The 20,619-nt window shown below is 40.7% G+C and overlaps 1 protein-coding gene across 1 annotated transcript in view; it reads right to left on the bottom strand.

Annotated features, from left to right (window-relative positions):
• Positions 1–10,556: 10,556 nt before the first annotated feature.
• PDXK (pyridoxal kinase) overlaps positions 10,557–20,619 on the bottom strand; it is a 46,891-nt gene continuing 36,828 nt past the window's right edge. The window contains exon 11 of the mRNA XM_081197230.1: positions 10,557–18,869. Within this exon, the coding sequence (XP_081053356.1) occupies positions 18,757–18,869 (113 nt within the window). The 3' untranslated portion in view covers positions 10,557–18,756. The remainder of the gene's footprint in view (positions 18,870–20,619) is intronic.

The following is a 20,619-nucleotide window of genomic DNA, read 5'->3' on the forward strand; positions in this document are numbered from 1 at the left end:
TCGGTGGGCACCAAAAGCGCCCCCCTTTACCGCAGAAAGAGCCTTTTTAAAGGCTCTGGAACGACATCGGGGGAGCGCGGTGCTGAGAATCGCTACCCAGCCCGCAGGGTGAAGCCGTGTCGCTATTAGTGGAGAGCGCCGATTCCTTCCTGTAAATTACGGACAGAAAAAACCCGTGAGTAAAACGGAACTTTTATTTGGATCTAAAATTTGGAGATTTGGCTGAAAGCGGGGAGGTTAAAATCAAGGAAGTCTGCCTCCCCCCGACTGCATGAAAGTGAAAGCAACGGAACTTTAAAGCTGCATCCGTCAAAACTTTGTTTTTATTTAATTAAACCTGACACTTGGACCTTGGATCTCCCCTCTAGCTAGCAGGGCAGAGGGGAGGTGAAAGAGACTTTGGTAACTGCATGATTTATTTAAAAGAAAAATCCTCTGCTGTCTCAGTTACTTAAGAGCACGAAACGGTCTGCCTTTTAGGACAATAGGACACTGAACTGACTTTTTCCTGTAAAAGTTACACTGTGATACAAAGTTTCTGTATTGTTTGGCTACAGTTCATCTGAGTAAGACGAAACAGTATCTACTGGAAAACTGTGGCAATTTGCAGCTACAAGCCTCCAGCTATATTTGCTTTAATTGCTTTAATTTCTCTACGTCTTTGGATATTCTCTTTGTCTCTGCATTTGGACATTTCATATTTGGCCATTTTGATTTGCTCCCCCTAGAGGGTAAAGTAAAAGTTGGCACGGCTTAAGACAGTGGAATTTTCCAGTGGGGAACAGCTCCCGTGGGAAACGACCTTGACATGAGTGGCCCACAAGAGGAGATAGTTACAAGAGCCAAGACCAAGCAACAACAACAACAACAGCTGCAGCAACAACAGACAAAGAAAAGAGGCTCAATTTCAGGCGTAACTGCCGGACTTGCAGGAACAACAGGACAAGAAAAAGGGACAGCTGTTTCTATGGAAGCCGTGACAGAAGCCCTGCTCAAGGTAAATCAATCTCTGGAGTCTCTGACAAAACAGACTTCAGAAAATACACAAAAATTAACAGAAATATCAGTAAGACTCAACCAGAATACAGAATCTATAAATAAATTGGTGGAGGAAAATTCTACTACACGTAAAATTGCCGAAGAAGCGAAAGCTATTGCTGGAGAGACACAAGAGAATTTAGAGCCGATTGCCAAGAAGGTCCATGAACATGACGCAACTTTGGCTCTGTGGGAATTACAGAGAAAAGAGAGAAATTTGAAATTGAGATTGATTCCAGAGAATGAAAGAGACAATCTTGCGGAGTACTTGACACGGGAGTTTGTTGACTGCTGGGATCTGGAGGAAGACGAATTCAAAATTACAACAGCTTTTAGACTGGGCAAAAAGCAGGACAGAAAGACTCCGAGAGACTGCCTGATTACATTTAGATCTAAGGAGGAAAGAGACAAAATATTAGGACTACACTTCGAAAAGGCCTTGCAAATTGGAAACTCAGCTGTACAGATCTTTAAAGACATCCCAAAATATATTTTGGATTTAAGAAACTTCTACAAGGATTTAGCTCTTCTGTTAAAGAAAAACTCCATCCGCTTCAGGTGGGAATTCCCACAAGGACTATCTTTTGACTACAACGGAAAGAAGGTGAAAAGAAAGACAATTCAAGACAAAGACAAATTTTTTGGGAAGAAATCAGGAGGACTTGCAGAAGGGGACTGTGGACCCAATTGCAGAACAGAGGAGAGCATTAGACATTCTGAATTTCTCGCTTGGACAAAAACCACCACCATCAGAAGAAGAGCAACAACTTGGAGCTGTTGGAGGAGTGTCAGAAAAATAACAAGATGGCTCTGCAATTCCTTAGCTGGAATTGTAATGGGCTCAATGGGCCTTTGAAGAGAAGACAAGTATTTCACATTTTGAACAGAGAACAACTGGACTTGATATGTTTACAAGAAACTCACATAACCAGAGCTCACAGGAGATTACTTATAAACAAAAGACTAGGACAAGAATTTATTTCATCAGACAAAGTTAAAAAAAGAGGAGTTGTGATATATGTGAAAGAGAAATGGGCCCCAAAAATGATGTTCAAAGATGAGCAAGGGAGATATCTGGCAGTGGAGATACAAGTACAAGGAGAAAAACTTTTAGTTGTTGGAATCTATGCACCAAATGAAGGTAAATCTGACTTCTTCAAGAGACTTCATGAAACTCTGACGGACTATTTGGATTACAACATGATAATCATGGGAGACATGAATGGTGTGGTCTCCACCAACATGGACAAGGCACAAAGACTAACAGTTACCAAGGAAGGGAGACTTCCTAGGACCTTTTTTGAAATGACCGAAAACATGGACTTGATAGATATATGGAGAACAAGGAACCCTCTGGAGAGAGAGGGAACCTTTTTCTCCCAAGCAATGATGACCTGGACCAGAATTGATCAAATCTGGATTACTAGTGGCATGGCTCCAAAGATTAAGAAGGTAGAAATCTGCCCAAAAACTTGCTCCGACCATAACGCCGTGAAGATGGAAATGAAACTTACAACAACTGGTCAATTTAGATGGAGAATGAATGACACCCTCTTTCGAGACAAGGAGATCCTTATGAAGGCCCAAAAAACTTTAAAAGACTATTTTGAAATAAATTTGAGGGCTGACGTGGAGAAAAGAGTGATCTGGGACGCAAGCAAAGTGGTGATGCGAGGCTTCTTGATTCAACAAAACTCAATAAAGAGGAAAAAACAAAATGAGAAAAAAGAAAAGATTTTGGAAAAGATAAAGGAAGGAGAGAAAAAATTAAGAGCAAAACCAAAGTCCCAGGAGATTTTAAGAGAGATTAAGTTACCGTATTTTTCGCTCTATAACACGCACCTGACCATAACACGCACATCGTTTTTAGAGGAGGAAAACAAGGAAAAAAATATTCTGAATGAAACAGTGGACGTATCATTTTTGTGCTTCATGCTGTGGCCACAGACATGTGATCTGATGGTGAATTTGGGGTGACCCAATGCAAAAATCCTGAGAATCCCTGTGGATCCATGCTTTGTAACCACGTTTTTGCACCATTGCAGCCCCAGGCAACAGTGGGTGCGTGATTTTTTTTGGGGGGGACAGGCTGTAGTCATGGACATGCTATGTGCTCTGATGGGGAATTTTGGCTGACCCAATGCAAAGATCCTGAGGATCCCTGTGGATCCATGCTTTGTAACCACGTTTTTGCACCATTGCAGCCCCAGGCAACAGTGGGTGCGTGATTTTTTTTTGGGGGGGGGCAGGCTGTAGCCATGGACATGCTGTGTGCTCTGATGGTGAATTTGGGGTGACCCAATGCAAAGATCCTGAGGATCCATGTGGATCCATGCTTTGTAACCACATTTTAAGTGGGGAGGGAAGGAAAAACACAGAAGGCTAAGAATGCAGGAGAGGGCTATAACGTGAGGAAAGGAAGGCAAAAGTTTCCCCCCATCCACCCACCCAAGCCAGCCAGCGTGCGCTCTCTCTCTCTCTCCCTCTTTAAATGGAAGAAAGCATATTTGAATGCTGTGTGTCTCCAAAAACAAAAAGCAGGAAGTCAAATCAGAATTTTAAGCCGAACCTGTAGTCTCTCTTCCCTGCACAAACATTGTTCCTCCGGAGCAGGGACAGGATAGAAGGACGGACGCTCTGCTTTCCCTCTCTACTTGCCTGGAGGGGAGGGGCTTTCCCTGCTCTTTGTTCGGACGCTCTGCTTTCCCTCTCTACTTGCCTGGAGGGGAGGGGCTTTCCCTGCTCTTTGTTCGGACGCTCTGCTTTCCCTCTCTACTTGCCTGGAGGGGAGGGGCTTTCCCTGCTCTTTGTTCGGACGCTCTGCTTTCCCTCTCTACTTGCCTGGAGGGGAGGGGCTTTCCCTGCTCTTTGTTCGGACGCTCTGCTTTCCCTCTCTACTTGCCTGGAGGGGAGGGGCTTTCCCTGCTCTTTGTTCCGTTTGAGCAAACACAGCAAGGAAACAGAGAGGGCGGGCAGTAAGACCCTGAGGCAGAATGCAGGAAAGCAGCCACTTCCTGTATCACGGAGCTCCCTTCTCCCTGAAGCGCGGTTTGATTTTTGCCTTATTTTTCCACACATTCGCTCCATAACACGCACAGACATTTCCCCTTCCTTTTTAGGAGAAAAAATCTGCGTGTTATAGAGCGAAAAATACGGTATATCAAACACAATATATGGAATTGATGAACCTAGAGATTGAATGGAAGATAAAGCAGATGAAGCAAAAGACATTTGAATCAGCAAATAAATGTGGCAAACTTCTGGCATGGCAACTGAAGAAAAGGCAGAAACTAAATACAGTTACAAGCCTAGAAGTGGATGGAAAGAATATATCTAAACCTAATGAAATTAGAAATTGCTTCTTGAGTTATTTCAAAAAACTTTATACTCAAGGCCCGCAAAATGAAGAAGATATAGACAAATTCCTTGATAAATATGGATTACAAAAAATCTCTCATCAAAGCAAGATGGATCTGAACCAGAGAATAACAGAACTAGAGATAGAGGCTGCCATTCAGAATATGCAACTGGGCAAATCTCCAGGACCAGATGGACTGACTTCAAGATACTACAAATCGCTGAAGGAATGGTTGATTCAGCCACTAAAAGAAGTCTGTAATGAGATCCTTGAGGGAAAAAAGGCACCTGAATCGTGGAAAGAAGCATATATTTCACTCATACCAAAGACAGAGACTGAAAAGACTCAACTGAAGAACTACCGCCCAATATCATTACTTAATGTGGATTACAAAATTTTTGCAGACATTTTGGCAAAAAGATTTAAAAAAGTGCTGATGGAGAAGATTCATATGAACCAAGCAGGCTTTCTCCCAAAAAGACACCTAGCAGACAATGTAAGGAATATAATAGACATTTTGGAAAAGCTAGAGGTGAATATAAATACTAAAGCAGTACTGATGTTTGTGGACGCGGAGAAAGCCTTTGACAATATTTCTTGGAGCTTTATGATAAAGAATCTTCATGGGATGGGGGTAGGCCAAGGTTTTGAGAATGGTATGGCTGCAATATATTCTGAACAAAAAGCTAAATTGATTGTAAATAATGTAGTAACTGAGGAACTTAAGATAGAAAAAGGAACACGACAGGGGTGCCCAATTTCCCCATTACTCTTCATTTCAGTTCTGGAGGTGTTGCTGAATATGATTAGGAATGACCAGCAGGTTAAAGGAGTGCAGGTCGGAGCTAAACAGTATAAGTTAAGAGCATTTGCAGATGACCTAGTACTGACTTTGCAAGAGCCAAACACTAGTACAAAAAAGGTCCTGGAAATAATCCAACAGTTTGGCCAGGTAGCTGGATTTAAGTTGAATAAGCAAAAAACCAAAGTTCTAGGGAAAAATTTAACAGATATGGAAAAAGAGAAATTCCAAGAGGAGACAGGGTTGACGGTGGTTAAGAAGGTGAAATACCTAGGGGTTTATTTGACATCTAAAAATTTGAATTTGTATAAGGACAACTATGAAAAATGTTGGTCAGAGATTAAAAAAGATCTAGAAATATGGTCAAATTTGAAATTGTCAATGTTAGGCCGAATTGCAGTGATTAAAATGAATGTATTGCCTAGAATGTTATTTTTGTTTCAGACCTTGCAGATTCTTGATAAGATGGAATGTTTCAAGAGGTGGCAGAAAGATATTTCGAAATTTGTCTGGCAGGGCAAAAAGCCCAGGATTAAATTTAAAATATTAACAGACGCTAAAGAAAGAGGGGGTTTTGCCCTGCCGGACTTAAAATTGTACTACGAGGCAGCAGCTTTTTGCTGGCTGAAAGAATGGATGCTCCTCGAGAACACAGACATTTTAGATCTGGAAGGTTTTAACAATGCTTTTGGTTGGCATGCATATCTATGGTATGACAAAATCAAGCTGCATAGTGCCTTTAAAAATCACATTGTTAGAAAAGCATTGTTCAATGTTTGGATAAGATATAAAGATCTGTTGGAAAACAAAACCCCTAGATGGGTGTCACCAGTGGAGGCCAAGGCAGTGAAGAAACTCAATATGGAGGTCGGATGGCCGAAGTATTGGGAAATTTTGGAACAGGATGGAGATAAGTTGAAATTACAAAGTCATGAGAAATTGAAACATAAAGTACAAAATTGGTTTCAATACCATCAAATAATGGAGTTTTTCAAACAGGACAGGAAAATTGGCTTTCAGATGGAAAAATCAAAACTAGAGACTGAATTGTTACAACCCAATACTAAGAATTTATCCAGAATGTATAACTTGTTGCTGAAATGGAATACACAGGATGAAACAGTCAAATCGGCTATGATTAAGTGGGCACAGGATGTTGGTCATAACATTATGTCAGCTGACTGGGAATGGTTATGGAACACCGGTATTAAATTCACGGCATGTAATGCCTTAAAGGAAAACATTATGAAAATGGTCTATAGGTGGTACATGACCCCAGTCAAGCTGGCAAAAATTTATCATTTGCCCGACAACAAATGTTGGAAATGTAAAGAGACTGAAGGTACCTTCTACCACCTTTGGTGGACATGCCCGAAGATTAAGGCTTTCTGGGAAATGATCTATAATGAAATGAAAAAGGTACTTAAATGTACTTTCCCTAAAAAACCAGAGGCCTTTCTCTTGGGCATTGTCGGCCAATTGGTGTCAAAGAGGGATAGAACTTTTTTCATGTACGCTACAACAGCAGCAAGAATACTCATCGCAAAGTATTGGAAGACACAAGATCTACCCACTCTGGAAGTATGGCAGATGAAAGTGATGGACTATATGACATTGGCCGAGATGACAGGCAGAATCCGTGACCAAGGAAAAGAGACGGCGGAAGAAGAATGGAGAAAATTTAAAAGTTATCTTAAGGACTATTATAAACTTAATGAATGTTAGAGTGTTGTGGTTTTCAGGAACAAAGGGATACAGTGATATAAGGTCAGAATATAGAGATGACTAAGATGACAGAGGTTGGAAAGTAACAAATGGGAGTTGCTATAAAATTATGGACATTGGGATGCAGAAAGGGGGGGTATGGGGAAGTCCCAGAAAAGAGGTTTATGAAAATATGATATGAAATTATACGTGTATGTTTGTCTTTTTAAGTGTTTGTTTGTTCTATAAAATTTTGTAAAACCAATAAAAATTTTATATATATAAAAAAAAGAAATATTGAAATAAATATTTGTGGCCACGCAAGTTGCTTGGAGGAAACAGCATCATCTGTATCTAGTATGTGTGAGAGGAGGTGGGACAGAGTGTGAGTTCAGCAGCTACCTGTGATTTGTTTCATCATTTTCTGCTGCTTCCCCTTCTCCCTGTGCTGTACCTGCAAACTCTTCTCCTTTCTAACCCTGCTCCCCATTACTCTATGAATAAAGAGGTGGTAAACAGTTTTGTTTCTGTAAATAGGTTTGATTGCTCTTCTTGTAGATTACATCACCGAAGTTGGTCCTCCGTGATCTCGGAACTGTCCTGTGCGCTTAAAAACCCATTCACAGCTTCTTGATTCAGAACACTCCTTCGGTAAATTAATTCTCAGGTTGCCTGAGCTGTGTATAGTGTTTTCCCCATATCCATTTTAGAAGTCTCTGCTCATTAATTTTATAGAGTGAACATCTATATTAGCAAGTATAAAGGGAACAATCTCTTTTATTATACTCTGTTAAAATCCTAATAAACTGCCACTTAAAATACCTCCCAACTCCTTTACCTTTGCAATTTTAGCTTTGGAAATCTCATGGTGTGCCTGCAGCAGAGGTGTCAAACTCAATTTATGGAGATGCATGAATTTCATGCTTGAGTATCATTCAGGCACAGTTATACTTGAATGTATACATTACAATGATCATCTGCTGACTGTTTCATGTAGTTTTGCTGGAAAACGGGTGACAACACTATCTGTGGTTTTAGCATCTCATCTGTTTGTTTTGATGTGTTTTAGTCAATCTCCAGCCAGTGCTTTTTTTTTTTTTTTGATTTCTTACCCATCCTTGTTACCTGTCCTAGGGAAGATAACAATATAAAAATGCAAAATTGAAGCAAGTTTAAACGATTTTTAATCAGAACAGGGTAGGTCCTAAAAATACATCTCTTATATGTCAGAGGTCAGGGTTTACACAGTAATGTTTGCTGCCTCTTTTAGTAATTTTATGCCCATGGATATATTTAGCCATTCTGAGCCTAAACTGCGCACTTAAGATATAGTCCCTCAGATAAGCCATACAGAGGTTAATTAACAATTTGAATATTGTTTAAGAATGGAAGACAAAGTCCTAAGGCTTGGAAAAGAAATAATTTTTATTGTGATGGGGGGTGGAATTTAATTTTACAGGATTAAAATATTCCTAATAAGAAATGGCAAAGATTTCACAAAAAAAGCATACCACGTTGTTGGGTTTTTTTGGGGGGTTGCATTTATTAATGTATGGCATTATTAGTAGATTCTGAGCACTGTCCACAGAATCCTCTCCACAGAAAACCAATTGAAACAAATGGTACATGTTAATGTCAGTGGACTTTGTGCTGGATATGGTCCTGGCAGAGTGCCCTCTGGTGGCATAAATAAACTTAGCAAAAAGTAATCTTGCAGCAGATTTGACCATTTCCGTATCACAGTACAGTAAACCGTTAATCAAAGCCTCTTGGGCTTCACTGATGCTTACAATTATCTACTACATAGCTTGGAAAGTTGTTAGTTTCCTCATTCTGTATGTATTTGGACACATCTTAATCAAGATATCATAACCACATTTTTCATGATGGTTCTGGAGATCAAGGAAGAATCTTATTTTGGTCTAATTGGATACAGATGGAAACCATTTTGAATCAAGATGATAGAATGAATCTTTCAAAACAGCACTGATCTTTTGTGCCTTGGGATTCCCAAACAATGTTGGGCCCTTTCTGCTGGTTGTTATTTGCTAGTTTAGGAGAGGCTGAGAGTCAGTTTCCAGTTAGATAGTTCATAACTCGCCCGATCTCATATGAGAGATCCTCCATTTGGCAAAGTCACGCGTTTCTCGAGCAGCAAGAAGGCAGAGATATAAAGGCTGATGAATCATTCCAGCCCTATTGTATGGACTGATCTTGTGCATTAGCCCAAAGCTGTCTTATATTGCCATCTTTTTAAAGGTTTGGGGTGGGGGGGACAAAATTGCCTCATTCCATCAAAGATCCAAGTTCTTTGTCACTAGAGGCTGTACGTAGTGACTTCTGTGGCTTGGACTACCTTTTATCAGGTTCAGCTGGTACGTCAGCTGCAACCATTCCAGTCCACGCATCAGTATCCTCAAGTGGCGCTGCCCTTGTATCTGGCCTGGAAGATGCAACTAGCGTAGTGGCCAGGCTGCTCACAGAAGCAAGTTACTGGCAACATGTGACTTCTTTGCTGAGAGAACTGCACTGGTTGAAACTAGCTCAGTAAAATAGGCAGTGTTCTTGCTTTAATTCACAGATCCCTAAACAACTTGGACCCAAAGCACCTTACTCCTTGGGCTCTGCTTGTGATCTTCTGATGGAGCCCCTGTGCTTCCATCATCCTTCACCAGACACGGGGCTTTTACAGTAGCAAGCCCTGCCCTGTGGAATCCTCGCCAAGGGAAGTCCGGAAGAGTCATTCCTTTAATTCAGAAAGGCCTTTAGAATTATTAGCAACCAGTTTATTGGCATACTCTTGATGTTTTTAAGAATGTGATTGTAGAATTGTTTCTGTGTTGTATACCCCCTTGTTATATTTCTTATCAAAGTGTGATTTATAAACATTTAAATAAATAAAATATGCACTGGAAGTTGGAACGCCGCTTTATTTTATTTTTTTAAAAAAATGCAGAGCTGCTCCACAGTAATAACCTACGTATAGCTACAAAGAAACACAACAACAGTCACACCTTTGTTTAATTATATGAAGTGAGCGACATAGCATGACTGAATACCAGTTGCTGAGAATCCCAAATGGAGCCAGTGCAGTTGCAATCAGGTTTTGCAGGGATTTTTGCAATCAGGTTTTGCAGGGATTCCACAGGCATCTTGGTTGGCCATTGTGAGAACAGGATGTTGGGCTAGGGATGCCTTTGGTGGCCAGGGAAACCACTATGATTTTTATTTTATTTTATTTTTTTTGCAATAGCCATTTAGCCACACACTCTTTTCCCCAACTACAAACTGAACACTTCCATCCAAGAAACTGTGGAGCAGTTCCCACCATCTTATTTAGTTCAAATGCTGATTGGCTTGACTCCTTAGTTTACAAGGCTGGCAAACCTTTAAGTTTAGCTTCAGTTGTGCCATTTCTCTATTATTCTCATCAAGTGTCTGAATTATTGCCAAGGGGTGATATCAAACGTTCCATGTCCCACCCTGCCAATCTTCATAAATCTGAACAAACTGACAGAGAACACTGCAGAGAATGCACCTCCCAATTCCTTACTTTAGAGTGATACACAGGCTCTGGGATGATATACTTTTTTTGAGTAATAAATCCATAAATCATAATTCTTAGCTCAACAGGAATTAATTCTTGGCCTTCACTTAGGTAGTTCATTGACTTTATTATCATCTTCCTACATATTTTAGCATGTAAACGTTACTACAAAATGGATAAAAGTCACATGTGGCAAACCAGAAGTATACAAACAACATTTTCATTGGGATTGTGGCCACTAACATTAGACACAGTTACACATCACATATTATCATTATTATTTTTCTGGCATATAAACAAGTTATCTACTCTTTGTCCCTACAACTCAAGAACAATTAATAAGAGGTATAAACATATAACAGATCAGTTTCTTCAATACAAAGCACTACACAAATGTCAAATACATATAAAGTTTGCTTGTAAATATTTATCCATTTAATATTTTAGAGCTAAAAATATATTTCAAAGGCATCTTTATATATTAATTAAATCCATCTTGGGCTGTTGGGATTGACTGAGCCACCTTTCTCGTTTCTACAGCCACCCTCTTCTAGCCAATCTTGCAGATTTACATTCCTGGAAGAGGCTGATGTGGCGCAGCTGAGACTTGAAATCATATTACAGTCTATAAAAATATATATATTTTTTATTTCCCTTTCTGAAGGCCTGCACTGCCAGCCCTCATATTCTACTTCTACCCCGCTGTAGCTAGAACTTCAATACATACAGATACAGAGTACACATGCCACATTCTCCTAGACACAATTATTATTCTAAGTAGCAATGCAATGAAAAGGCAGTATGTAAATAATGCATGTCATTTCCACTTATTATTATATGGCACAGTCTGTTTAAGGTTAGAAATGCTTTCAGTGTGCTTCCTTTATTATATTTTTCTGCAACCAAACTATTGTTTTTAACAGAAGTCTCCAGTTCAAGAATGCATCCTTGCTCAGAAACGTACATGTCCGAGACCAGCAAGCTTGGAATACTATATTTCAGTTGCATGGATAGCAGCTGTTTTGTATGGCTCTGGAAGTGGAATTTTGGAAAACTGCATGGAAGGAGTGGGATGACTAAAAAGCCAACATTTTCTACCCTTCTGGGCAGATTCTTTTTAATTCAAAGGAAACAAGTGAACAATTCGTTTCTTCTGTTCTGCATTTTACCAGTTCCTCAATAGGCATGATTTTTGAAGACCCTGTTCTTATGTTTTCACAAGATCGCTTAATTTTGCCTCCTAAATGTCTGAGAAGTTACCAAGGCACAAATGCACTTGCATAAGTAGAATCCTTAAGAGAGGAACTTCATCAGTGCTCCAATTAGGCTGGAATTCTGCTGCTCATGCCATACAACTGCTCTATCAGCTGCACAATCTGTTTATTGGAGCAGTGCAGAACCTAGTTCAGCAATGTGCTTCTGCAACATTCAAAGTCAGGCTGCCTTATGAAGAACTGTATGGTTCAAAGAGAGACTGGATCAGGGGATAAAGTATGTAATTAGGGTCCCTTTGGAGAGGGAAAATATATATCCATGTACACAGCCAGTAGAATATGCATGCCCTACCATATTTAAGGTCCAAGACCCAAAGGGCAGGGGGACTACTGAGAAAATGGGGCGGCTGTCAGGATTCTCTGAATTGGTGGTTGTTGCTGGCTCTAATATTCTCCCTTCACTGGAGGGTCCTAGCTCTCCCAAACAGAGATATTTCTACAAGCAGCCTGAAGATGGAATAAATAATCCATTTACACAACCCAATCCTTTAAGTCCAGCACCATCAATACACTTCCTCACCAACTATTCTGGCACAGAAGACAAAACAAAGGCATTTGATGTAGTATCAAGCTCAGAGCAGTCACCTATCCAGGCATGAAAAGCTATGAGCCCTGGACTCCTGTTGGGATGAAGGGACCTGACATCTTTTTTTCAGTCAACAAATTAGTAACTCTAACTCTCACGAGCAGAAGAAGAGTCAAATCCTGTTACCTAAGGGGTATGGCAAACAATGAAGTCCCACCTTACATCTGACAGTAAGAGTTAACATCTAGTTTTTCAGCAAGACCTCTCAGTGTTTCTTTCTGGCATGCATACAGTTGATCATTTCACTGCGTAGTCTACCAGACATTTTACCTGTAGATGTGCATTAAGATCCTCCTCATCTCCTGACTGCATGAAACAGATGACCACACTGCGTTGAAGCAAAAGTGCTCATTAAAGGGTAGCTTGGCCATCTGCATGGACCCTCTCATTCTGTGCTTCCAGTGGCTTTACCTTGCTTCCCCCTTGGATATACTGTCTGTGGGCTCTGCCCCTGAACCAACAATGGTTCACATTTTAAAATATGGGATGGAAACTTAATAAAAGGCCACCTGATTCAGCAACACTATCAAACTATTCATGTTCTGATTAATTATGAAGTGGCTAAACATATACAAAACAGAATCTAACAATAGTTATGCACAGTGTTATTAAACATATATAGCTTTATTACAATCTTTCTTGCCACATATTGTAAATTGAGACTAGTACAATCACTGCAATAGTACCAGACAGACAATGAATTAACACCATCCAATCAAGATACGTATAAGGTTACTCTTAACAAGGCAGTATCTTTAGCTAGAAATCTTGGTCCTCTTAATTCTTTTTTTAAATATTGCGCTGATCACAGATCTCTTGCATATTGAATGCAATTTGGCAAATAAACATTTAAAACATAGCAAATTTTAATACATATGCTTCTTAAAAGCACATTTAAAAGTAAGATTTCACAAACGACAGTTTCTATTTACTTTTCTAAATGTCGTTAGGTGCAAGGAAGTATTATGGGTACATATAAGCTAGATTTAAGCTTGTGAGATACTTCATTTTACATGAGTTTTGGTCCTGCTGAGGGACTAATTAAAGGTTATGTGCAAATGCATGTAACAGATTCCTGATGCCGTACATTTTAAAGAACAGATTTGGAAGAGGGAGGCTTTAAGTGAAGTAGTGGAGGGAGTGCTTAACCCCTTCCCCTGCCCATCATTTTTATGCTCAAAACCATTGCCTCACAAAGCCATTTGTCTTTTTTTTTGAAAAAAAGAAAGCTTCAGAGCTCGATCACATATACTTGCACATAAGATCTTGTTAGCCCCTATGCTTCACAAAGAACTGAAACCACAATAAGAAAAATCTTTACAAAAAGTGGAATTAAACACAAATTAGCAACAGTAGATGATAACACCAGCTTTCCAGTTGAAGACAATCATAAAAACAGCTGCAGTATTTACTTAACTCGTGCCTCTGGGACTATTAGAGACACACGCTGATTTGCTTTAAGCTCATCTTCTTTACTTTCAGTCTGATTCTCTGGGCGAGCTAGTCCCGGTCTACCCTATATATGGGGGTTGGTGGAAGGAAGAATTCCAGATCCTTTCAAAAAAAGCAGCTAAAGTGGTTATGGCGGAGAGAAGTAGCTTCATTTGAGTTTCACTAGGCAGGGGTGGTGAACTTGGCGCTCTCCAGATGTTATGCACTTTTGCTCCCATCCACTCCAGCCAGCATGGCCAATGATCAGGGTAATGGGAATTGCGGTTCAACATCTGAAGGGTACCATGTTGGCCACCTCTGACCTATGGCTATAGAAAGACTTGGCCTCTCTCCAGATCTATCTCATTGCTCTAGTGAAAGACAATGGCCAAAGGGATCTGATCTGACTTTATCAGCTTTTCTTCTTTCTCTCTCCATAACTTATCCGCTGCAGAAGCTGATACACTGGTGCAGAGGATGGGGTCTCACATCTGCAGGGATTGTATTGGCTGGCACCCTATTGAGGGAAAGGCTCAGGCGGCATCAGTAAGGGCGCCAGCTGATAGGTTCACACACTGCAGTTCTTTCTGGAGGGTAAGGCTCCCTATGAGTGGATCTGTAAATAGGACATGACCCTTACGAGATGCTCACTCCTTTAAATAAATGTTCCAAAGTATAAAAGGGTGAAGTAGAATATTTAATAGCTGTTCCATCTGCATCTAATTCAAAAAAAAAAAAAAAAATCATTGGAAACCTTAGGTGTCTGTTACAGCTAAACGAAAAGAAAAATAAAAGAAAACTGATCTGACATGGTTTTTGCTAGGTTTATGCGGAGTATTGCTTACATTTTTTCAAGGGCTGTGAAATGATGACACGACAAGAAATAAATGCTGCCCAAACGATATTAAAGAGAAATGTCTCCAAAAACTGCAGCAATTAAAAATAGCCTGCAATAGCCTACTGGGATTTTTTAAAATGCTTTTTTTCCAGTGATTCTCCTGATAAGCCTTAGAATACTGGAATCAGGTTCTAACATGTTAGCAGCGTAAGACTTACTTAAAATAAGGGAGTGCTGTAAATTAATCTGGGTAGACTCAAGACCTAATATGAATAATATTTTCTCTAAAAATCTCACTAAAAATTAGTAATTTTACTTGTGCTTTTTTGATGTGCAATTTGTCCTGCGTATGCTAGAAATTAAGTTGAAAATTGGGAGGGATAAAGAGTTTCCCTTTCTCTGGATTCCTGGCTAAAATCACAGTTCATATTGGCTTGTCCAGTGTTCTATGGGGAAAGTATTTGGGAAAGTTTCATATATGAAAATCCCACATTAAATCAAAATTCACCTCAACAATAGTAGTATTTTTAAAAAAGCATACCTAATGAAACTACTTATCCTCATTTATCTATGGAAATCAAGTGCTGCAATTTTAATGAATGTCTAATAGCCCCAATACATTGAAGAGGGACAAAGTCAGTATTATGTGGATTTTGTAGGATCTTAATTAACTCACATACCAGGAAGGCTCAACTTACAGCAGATCTATATAGCAATGGGTAGTTTTCAAGATTCTTTATGTCTTGTATGAAAAAAGTGTATGAATATTTTATTGCTATAAATTTATTGATATTTTACCAGTAACAAACCCACCAAGCACAGAGAAGGCCAGGACTGATCCTGACTGTTAATTTGCAAGCTTCCTTAAGCTGCTGGAGATGTTAACATGGAATGTTGTACTCAAAAAGAAACTTTAATCCTTTGAGTGTTCTGTGATCAGATGGGGTTAATAGTTAAAATGTATTTGTGCTTTAGAAGTTGTCTCTCCACGCAGCTACGTTTTGCTCAACAAATATATCCCTCCAACCTGAAAATTGTGTTGAATGTCGTTATCAATACAGGGCAGTGTATATTGTTGTATGAGAATAGGAAAATGATTACTGGTTTGCAGCTGTTAACCTAAGAGCCTACTTTGGCTCTGTCAGCGTGAGCAAGGGCAAGAATCTCATGCAATTAAAACTACCCTTTTTTAATTTATAAAAGGCAATTTCACAACAGTGGTGACTAAAAGGAGTAACAGTAAAATCCAGTAATTAGTTACATGGAATTTCCCTTGAGATTTGCTAAAAGTGAGGAAAAGTGTTGGGGACTGAGCCCTGAAACTAACTGTAAACACTGTGAAAAAGCAAAACCTCAGCTTGATGTAAGGCTTAGACATACATAAGCCACATTGCCATTGTTGGTTCTGCTAAAGAAACCCAGGTATTATTTCCCATGGCAGCCAGTCCATTCAGGGCATATTTGGATGTTGCGCAGAAGTAGAGGGAAGACAGTATAGGAAACTCTTGTGTTTTGCCTTTTCATGCTTTCTGAAATGGGTACTCTTCCAAGGTGAGATGAGCCACTCATGCTCTTTCTCATCTCATATATGAAGCACCCTCAGTTATTGGATGAAAGAATGAATGAATGAGTGAATATATTCTGAAAAATAGCAATTCCTAATTTAATTCATACTTCTGCAGGCATCTGCAGGCAATGTGTATACAATGTAAAGCTTTTGTAAACTTCAGCTCATGTGTGCGTAAGGTTTGGCCTCTGAGATGTTGCTGAACTACAACTCCCATTATTCCTGACCTTTGGTCATGCCTGCTAGGGTTGATGGGAGATGCAGTTCAGTAATGTCTGGAGAGCCAAAGGTTCCCCACTCATACTGTAGCTGGTCTGATGAGTTTCACCACCTTCCTGTGACTATGCCCCCATGTTGCTGTCGTGCTCATCTGAGGCTGGCAGGAAAAGCTTTTATTGAGAAAAACCTTGGCAGGCCATACATTGTCCTATCCCTGATACAGGGAAGGGTGGGGAACTTGTGTGACACTGGGGACCACAGTGGAAATAAGTTATCAACAAGCTTACATCTACAACCACAATGATTAGACAAATGGGTATTTTAAATGAATGAAAAAGCTGAAATGTCTCAATTGCAGCACCTCATTTTTAGAATGTTGTCCCCATCAAGGCCTACCTTGAACCAACATAAACATTATTTTGGCACCAGGCATATGACTGTTAATGTAACATTCTTATGTACAGCTAGACATTTAAATTGGTTTGCTTAGTGACAATTATGAACATGTTCTTTGGGGGGCGCTATGGTAGTGGGGGCAAGGCTGGTGTTGCTTTTTGAATTGTATTGAATAATTTGTTGGTTGCTGTTTACCCCTGTTTTTAGTTCTTGTATATTTCTATATTGTTTGTATGTTATATTGTAGATCACCTCAAGACCATTTTTAGTAGAAGGCATCTAAGAAATTTAAAACATTGCAATAAAGTAATTAAAAGCTGATTTTTAACAACAGCAAACAACAGTTTGCACAATGGAGCTTTAAGACCCAAGCAGCACTCCTGTTAATGGCAGCACTTTTGCAGAAATCCTGTTTTCCAGAGAGATCCAGAGAAAAGGATGTTCTAATAAAAATTAGGAGAAATACCCTGGTCATTTGCAAGGAAAAAGGAAGTAACACTGCAACAAGTGTTTTGCAAAGTGCCATGGATTGCTTCAATACCCTGTTTTATCTCAAGAAAATAACAAGAAATAAAACAAAGAGTACAAATGTCAATTTATCCATAATTCTTCTGGGGGTGGGGAACAGAGAGACAGAGAGAAGAGAAACAGGAAAACAGGTTTAAAATTCTAAGTTGAATTAATATGCTTAGTCCTGGCACTATTAAATTATCAACAACTAAGAGGAACTGAAATTGTTTTAATAACTTTAAGAGATTATTACATGTAACAGAATCTAGCACTCTGTGTTGATTCCCAAGGTATTCAGACATGCTCACTGGAGCATCCAGACCGTCATTTATTTTTTCAAGGTAAAATTTAACAATAACTCCTGTAAAATTCCTGAAGGTTTGGGCCTTGCATTGATAAATAATATGGGTAAAATGCCTCCCAAACATCTACGGTGCAACCTATATTCATTTCTATCAGGCTTGCATGAGATTCCTGCCTAAGTGTCATTGAAAGGCATGGAGGTTGTACAACAGCAGTGGTTGGTGTGTAGTGCCTTTGGTGGATGTGTATGTCTGGAGAAACCTATTGATTATACAGTCTTTTTTTTTCATCCATCCCAGGAGCAGGAGCACGCTACCCAGTGGTCATAAACAGTGAATTGGTCTCAACAAACAACGAAGACTTTCACTCCCCTCCTAGCCATTACAAGATGAAATGGGATATTCAGGTTTCATAAGAAGTACTTATTAAGGAAACTTGCATCTTGTGAGTCTTTTAAGTGTATTCTATCAGAGGTAGAACCACCATTGTCTTTTACTCATCTGTGTTTTTTGTGGAGAGAAAGAAGGGGGAAAGAAAACAAAACAAAACAAAACAAAAAAACCTGACGACTTTTGGTTGCTTAATATTAAAGGGTTAGCACCTCTGGATAGTGGAGTCTTGCAATTTTTCACAGACCAGACATGGGAGCTGTTCTCAACAACACATTCTTATACTTCCAAGGGCTGTACAGACAGAGAACCTAAAAGCTAACCATCTGCAGACCCCTCTCCACACTTGGCCTGAATCTCTCTCTACTTTTTGAGGTACTGAACATTGAAGCAGGCTGCCAAACCACTGCATTTAAGGGGAGAGGTAACCTGCTCAATTGGCACAAGATGCTTTCCCACAGTTTATACACTCCAGACAATCATTCCACTAACAAATGCATTCTGAAAGTCTTTGGCAAGGCAAGAAACCTTGTGCTCCCAAACCCAGGGTTCCCAACAATTGATCTGACAGCCATCTTCATAGCTGGGAGGGAGTTGCAATATACACCTAGCTTTTTTCATTCTTCTTAATTCGAGCAAGGCCAGCACATGTGCTTGGTAGTGGATCTCATCTATGCTGGGCACTATTTCATGGAAGTCAGGTTTCTGTCACAGATCTAAGGCAAACATTACAATTTACAGGAAAGAAAATGAGGACATCAATACATTGTGCGTTGTTAGGAGATATACAACCTTTATAACACAGTAGCTTTTATTATTATCTCTGGGTTTTCTATGTCCTTTTTGCTTTGGACCATCCGCAGTTCCAGCTGGGCTGAATTGGGTTTGTTTCCTTCTCCAGCTTGGGCTTAAAAACAAAAGCAACAAAGAGACTGAAATGCCACAGGTGTTTAATTTTAACAAAAGCAGCCCAGAAGAAAAACTTGTCCCTCCCAGCCCTTCACTCCTTCCCGCCGACTCCCAAATCAGTATGCTTGAATCTCAGCTCTACTGCAATTCAGGATGCAACAAGAGCACTGCAAGATCAGACCAAAGGTCCATCTCATGCAGCCCTTTGTTCTCCTCATTGACCAGCCAGATGCCTTTGGGAAGCGCACAAGCAATAAAACAACATGCCCCCACTCTTTCTTTCCCAGCAGAATACAGCCTCTGAACACAAAGTACAACTTAGCTGGTATTAAAAGCCGTCCAAGCCACCTTGGGCAGCACACTCCTTAATTTTTTGTTATCTTGAGGATGGAGAACCTGTGGCCCTTCAGATGCTGATAGCCTTCAACTCCCAACAGCCCCAGTCACAATGGATAAGGATCAAGGATTCTAGGAGTCGTGGACCAGGAGCACCAGGAGAGCTGCTGGATCAGGCCACTGGCACATCTAGTCTAGAATCTCTCAGTGGCTCCCCAGAAGCTCACAAGCAGGACCTGACAAACAGCACACTCTACTGGGCCTCCCAGCAACTGGCATTTAGACGCATGCTGCCTTCAACAATGGAGGTAGAACATAACCATAATGGGTAGTAGCCACTGATAGCTTTATGGATGGCGGCTAATGGATTGAGGTTGAATCCTGACAAGACAGAAGTACTGTTTTTGGGGGACAGGAGGCGGGCAGGTGTGGAGGACTCCCTGGTCCTGAATGGGGTAACTGTGCCCCTGAAGGACCAGGTGCGTAGCCTGGGAGTCATTTTGGACTCACAGCTGTCCATGGAGGCACAGGTCACTTCTGTATCCAGGGCAGCTGTCTACCAACTCCACCTGGTACGCAGGCTGAGACCCTACCTGCCCGCTGACTGTCTGGCCAGAGTGGTGCATGCTCTAGTTATCTCCCGCTTGGACTACTGCAATGCGCTCTACGTGGGGCTACCTTTGAAGGTGACTCGGAAACTACAGCTAATCCAGAATGCGGCAGCTAGACTGGTGACTGGGGGCGGCCGCCGAGACCACATAACACCGGTCTTGAAAGACCTACATTGGCTCCCAGTACGTTTCCGAGCACAATTCAAAGTGTTGGTGTTGACCTTTAAAGCCCTAAACGGCTTCGGCCCAGTATACCTGAAGGAGCGTCTCCACCCCCATCGTTCTGCCCGGACACTGAGGTCCAGCGCCGAGGGCCTTCTGGCGGTTCCCTCATTGCGAGAAGCGAAGCTACAGGGAACCAGGCAGAGGGCCTTTTCGGTGGTGGCGCCCGCCCTGTGGAATGCCCTCCCATCGGATGTCAAGGTGATGGACAACTACCTGACATTCAGAAAACATCTTAAGGCGGCCCTATTCAGGGAAGCTTTTAATGTATGATATTTTAGTGTTTTTTGGTTTCTGTGGAAGCCGCCCAGAGTGGCTGGGGAGGCCCAGCCAGATGGGCGGGGTACAAATAATAAATTATTATTATTATTATTATTATTATCCTCCATGAATTTGTCTAACCCTCTTTTGAAGTCATCCGAGTTGGTGGCCATCACTATTTCACTGGATGACTCCCCGAGGGAAAAATACAGGGTTTCTATTTGCCGTCTCTAAGCCAATGTGGTGCCTTCCAGGCTTACAACCCCCCATGATCCTTGACTCTTGGTGATGCTGGCTTGGGGTGATTGGAGTTGTAGT

This window comes from Podarcis bocagei, assembly GCF_964188305.1.
Source record: "Podarcis bocagei genome assembly, chromosome: 6".
NCBI classification, from domain to species: Eukaryota; Metazoa; Chordata; class Lepidosauria; order Squamata; family Lacertidae; genus Podarcis; species Podarcis bocagei.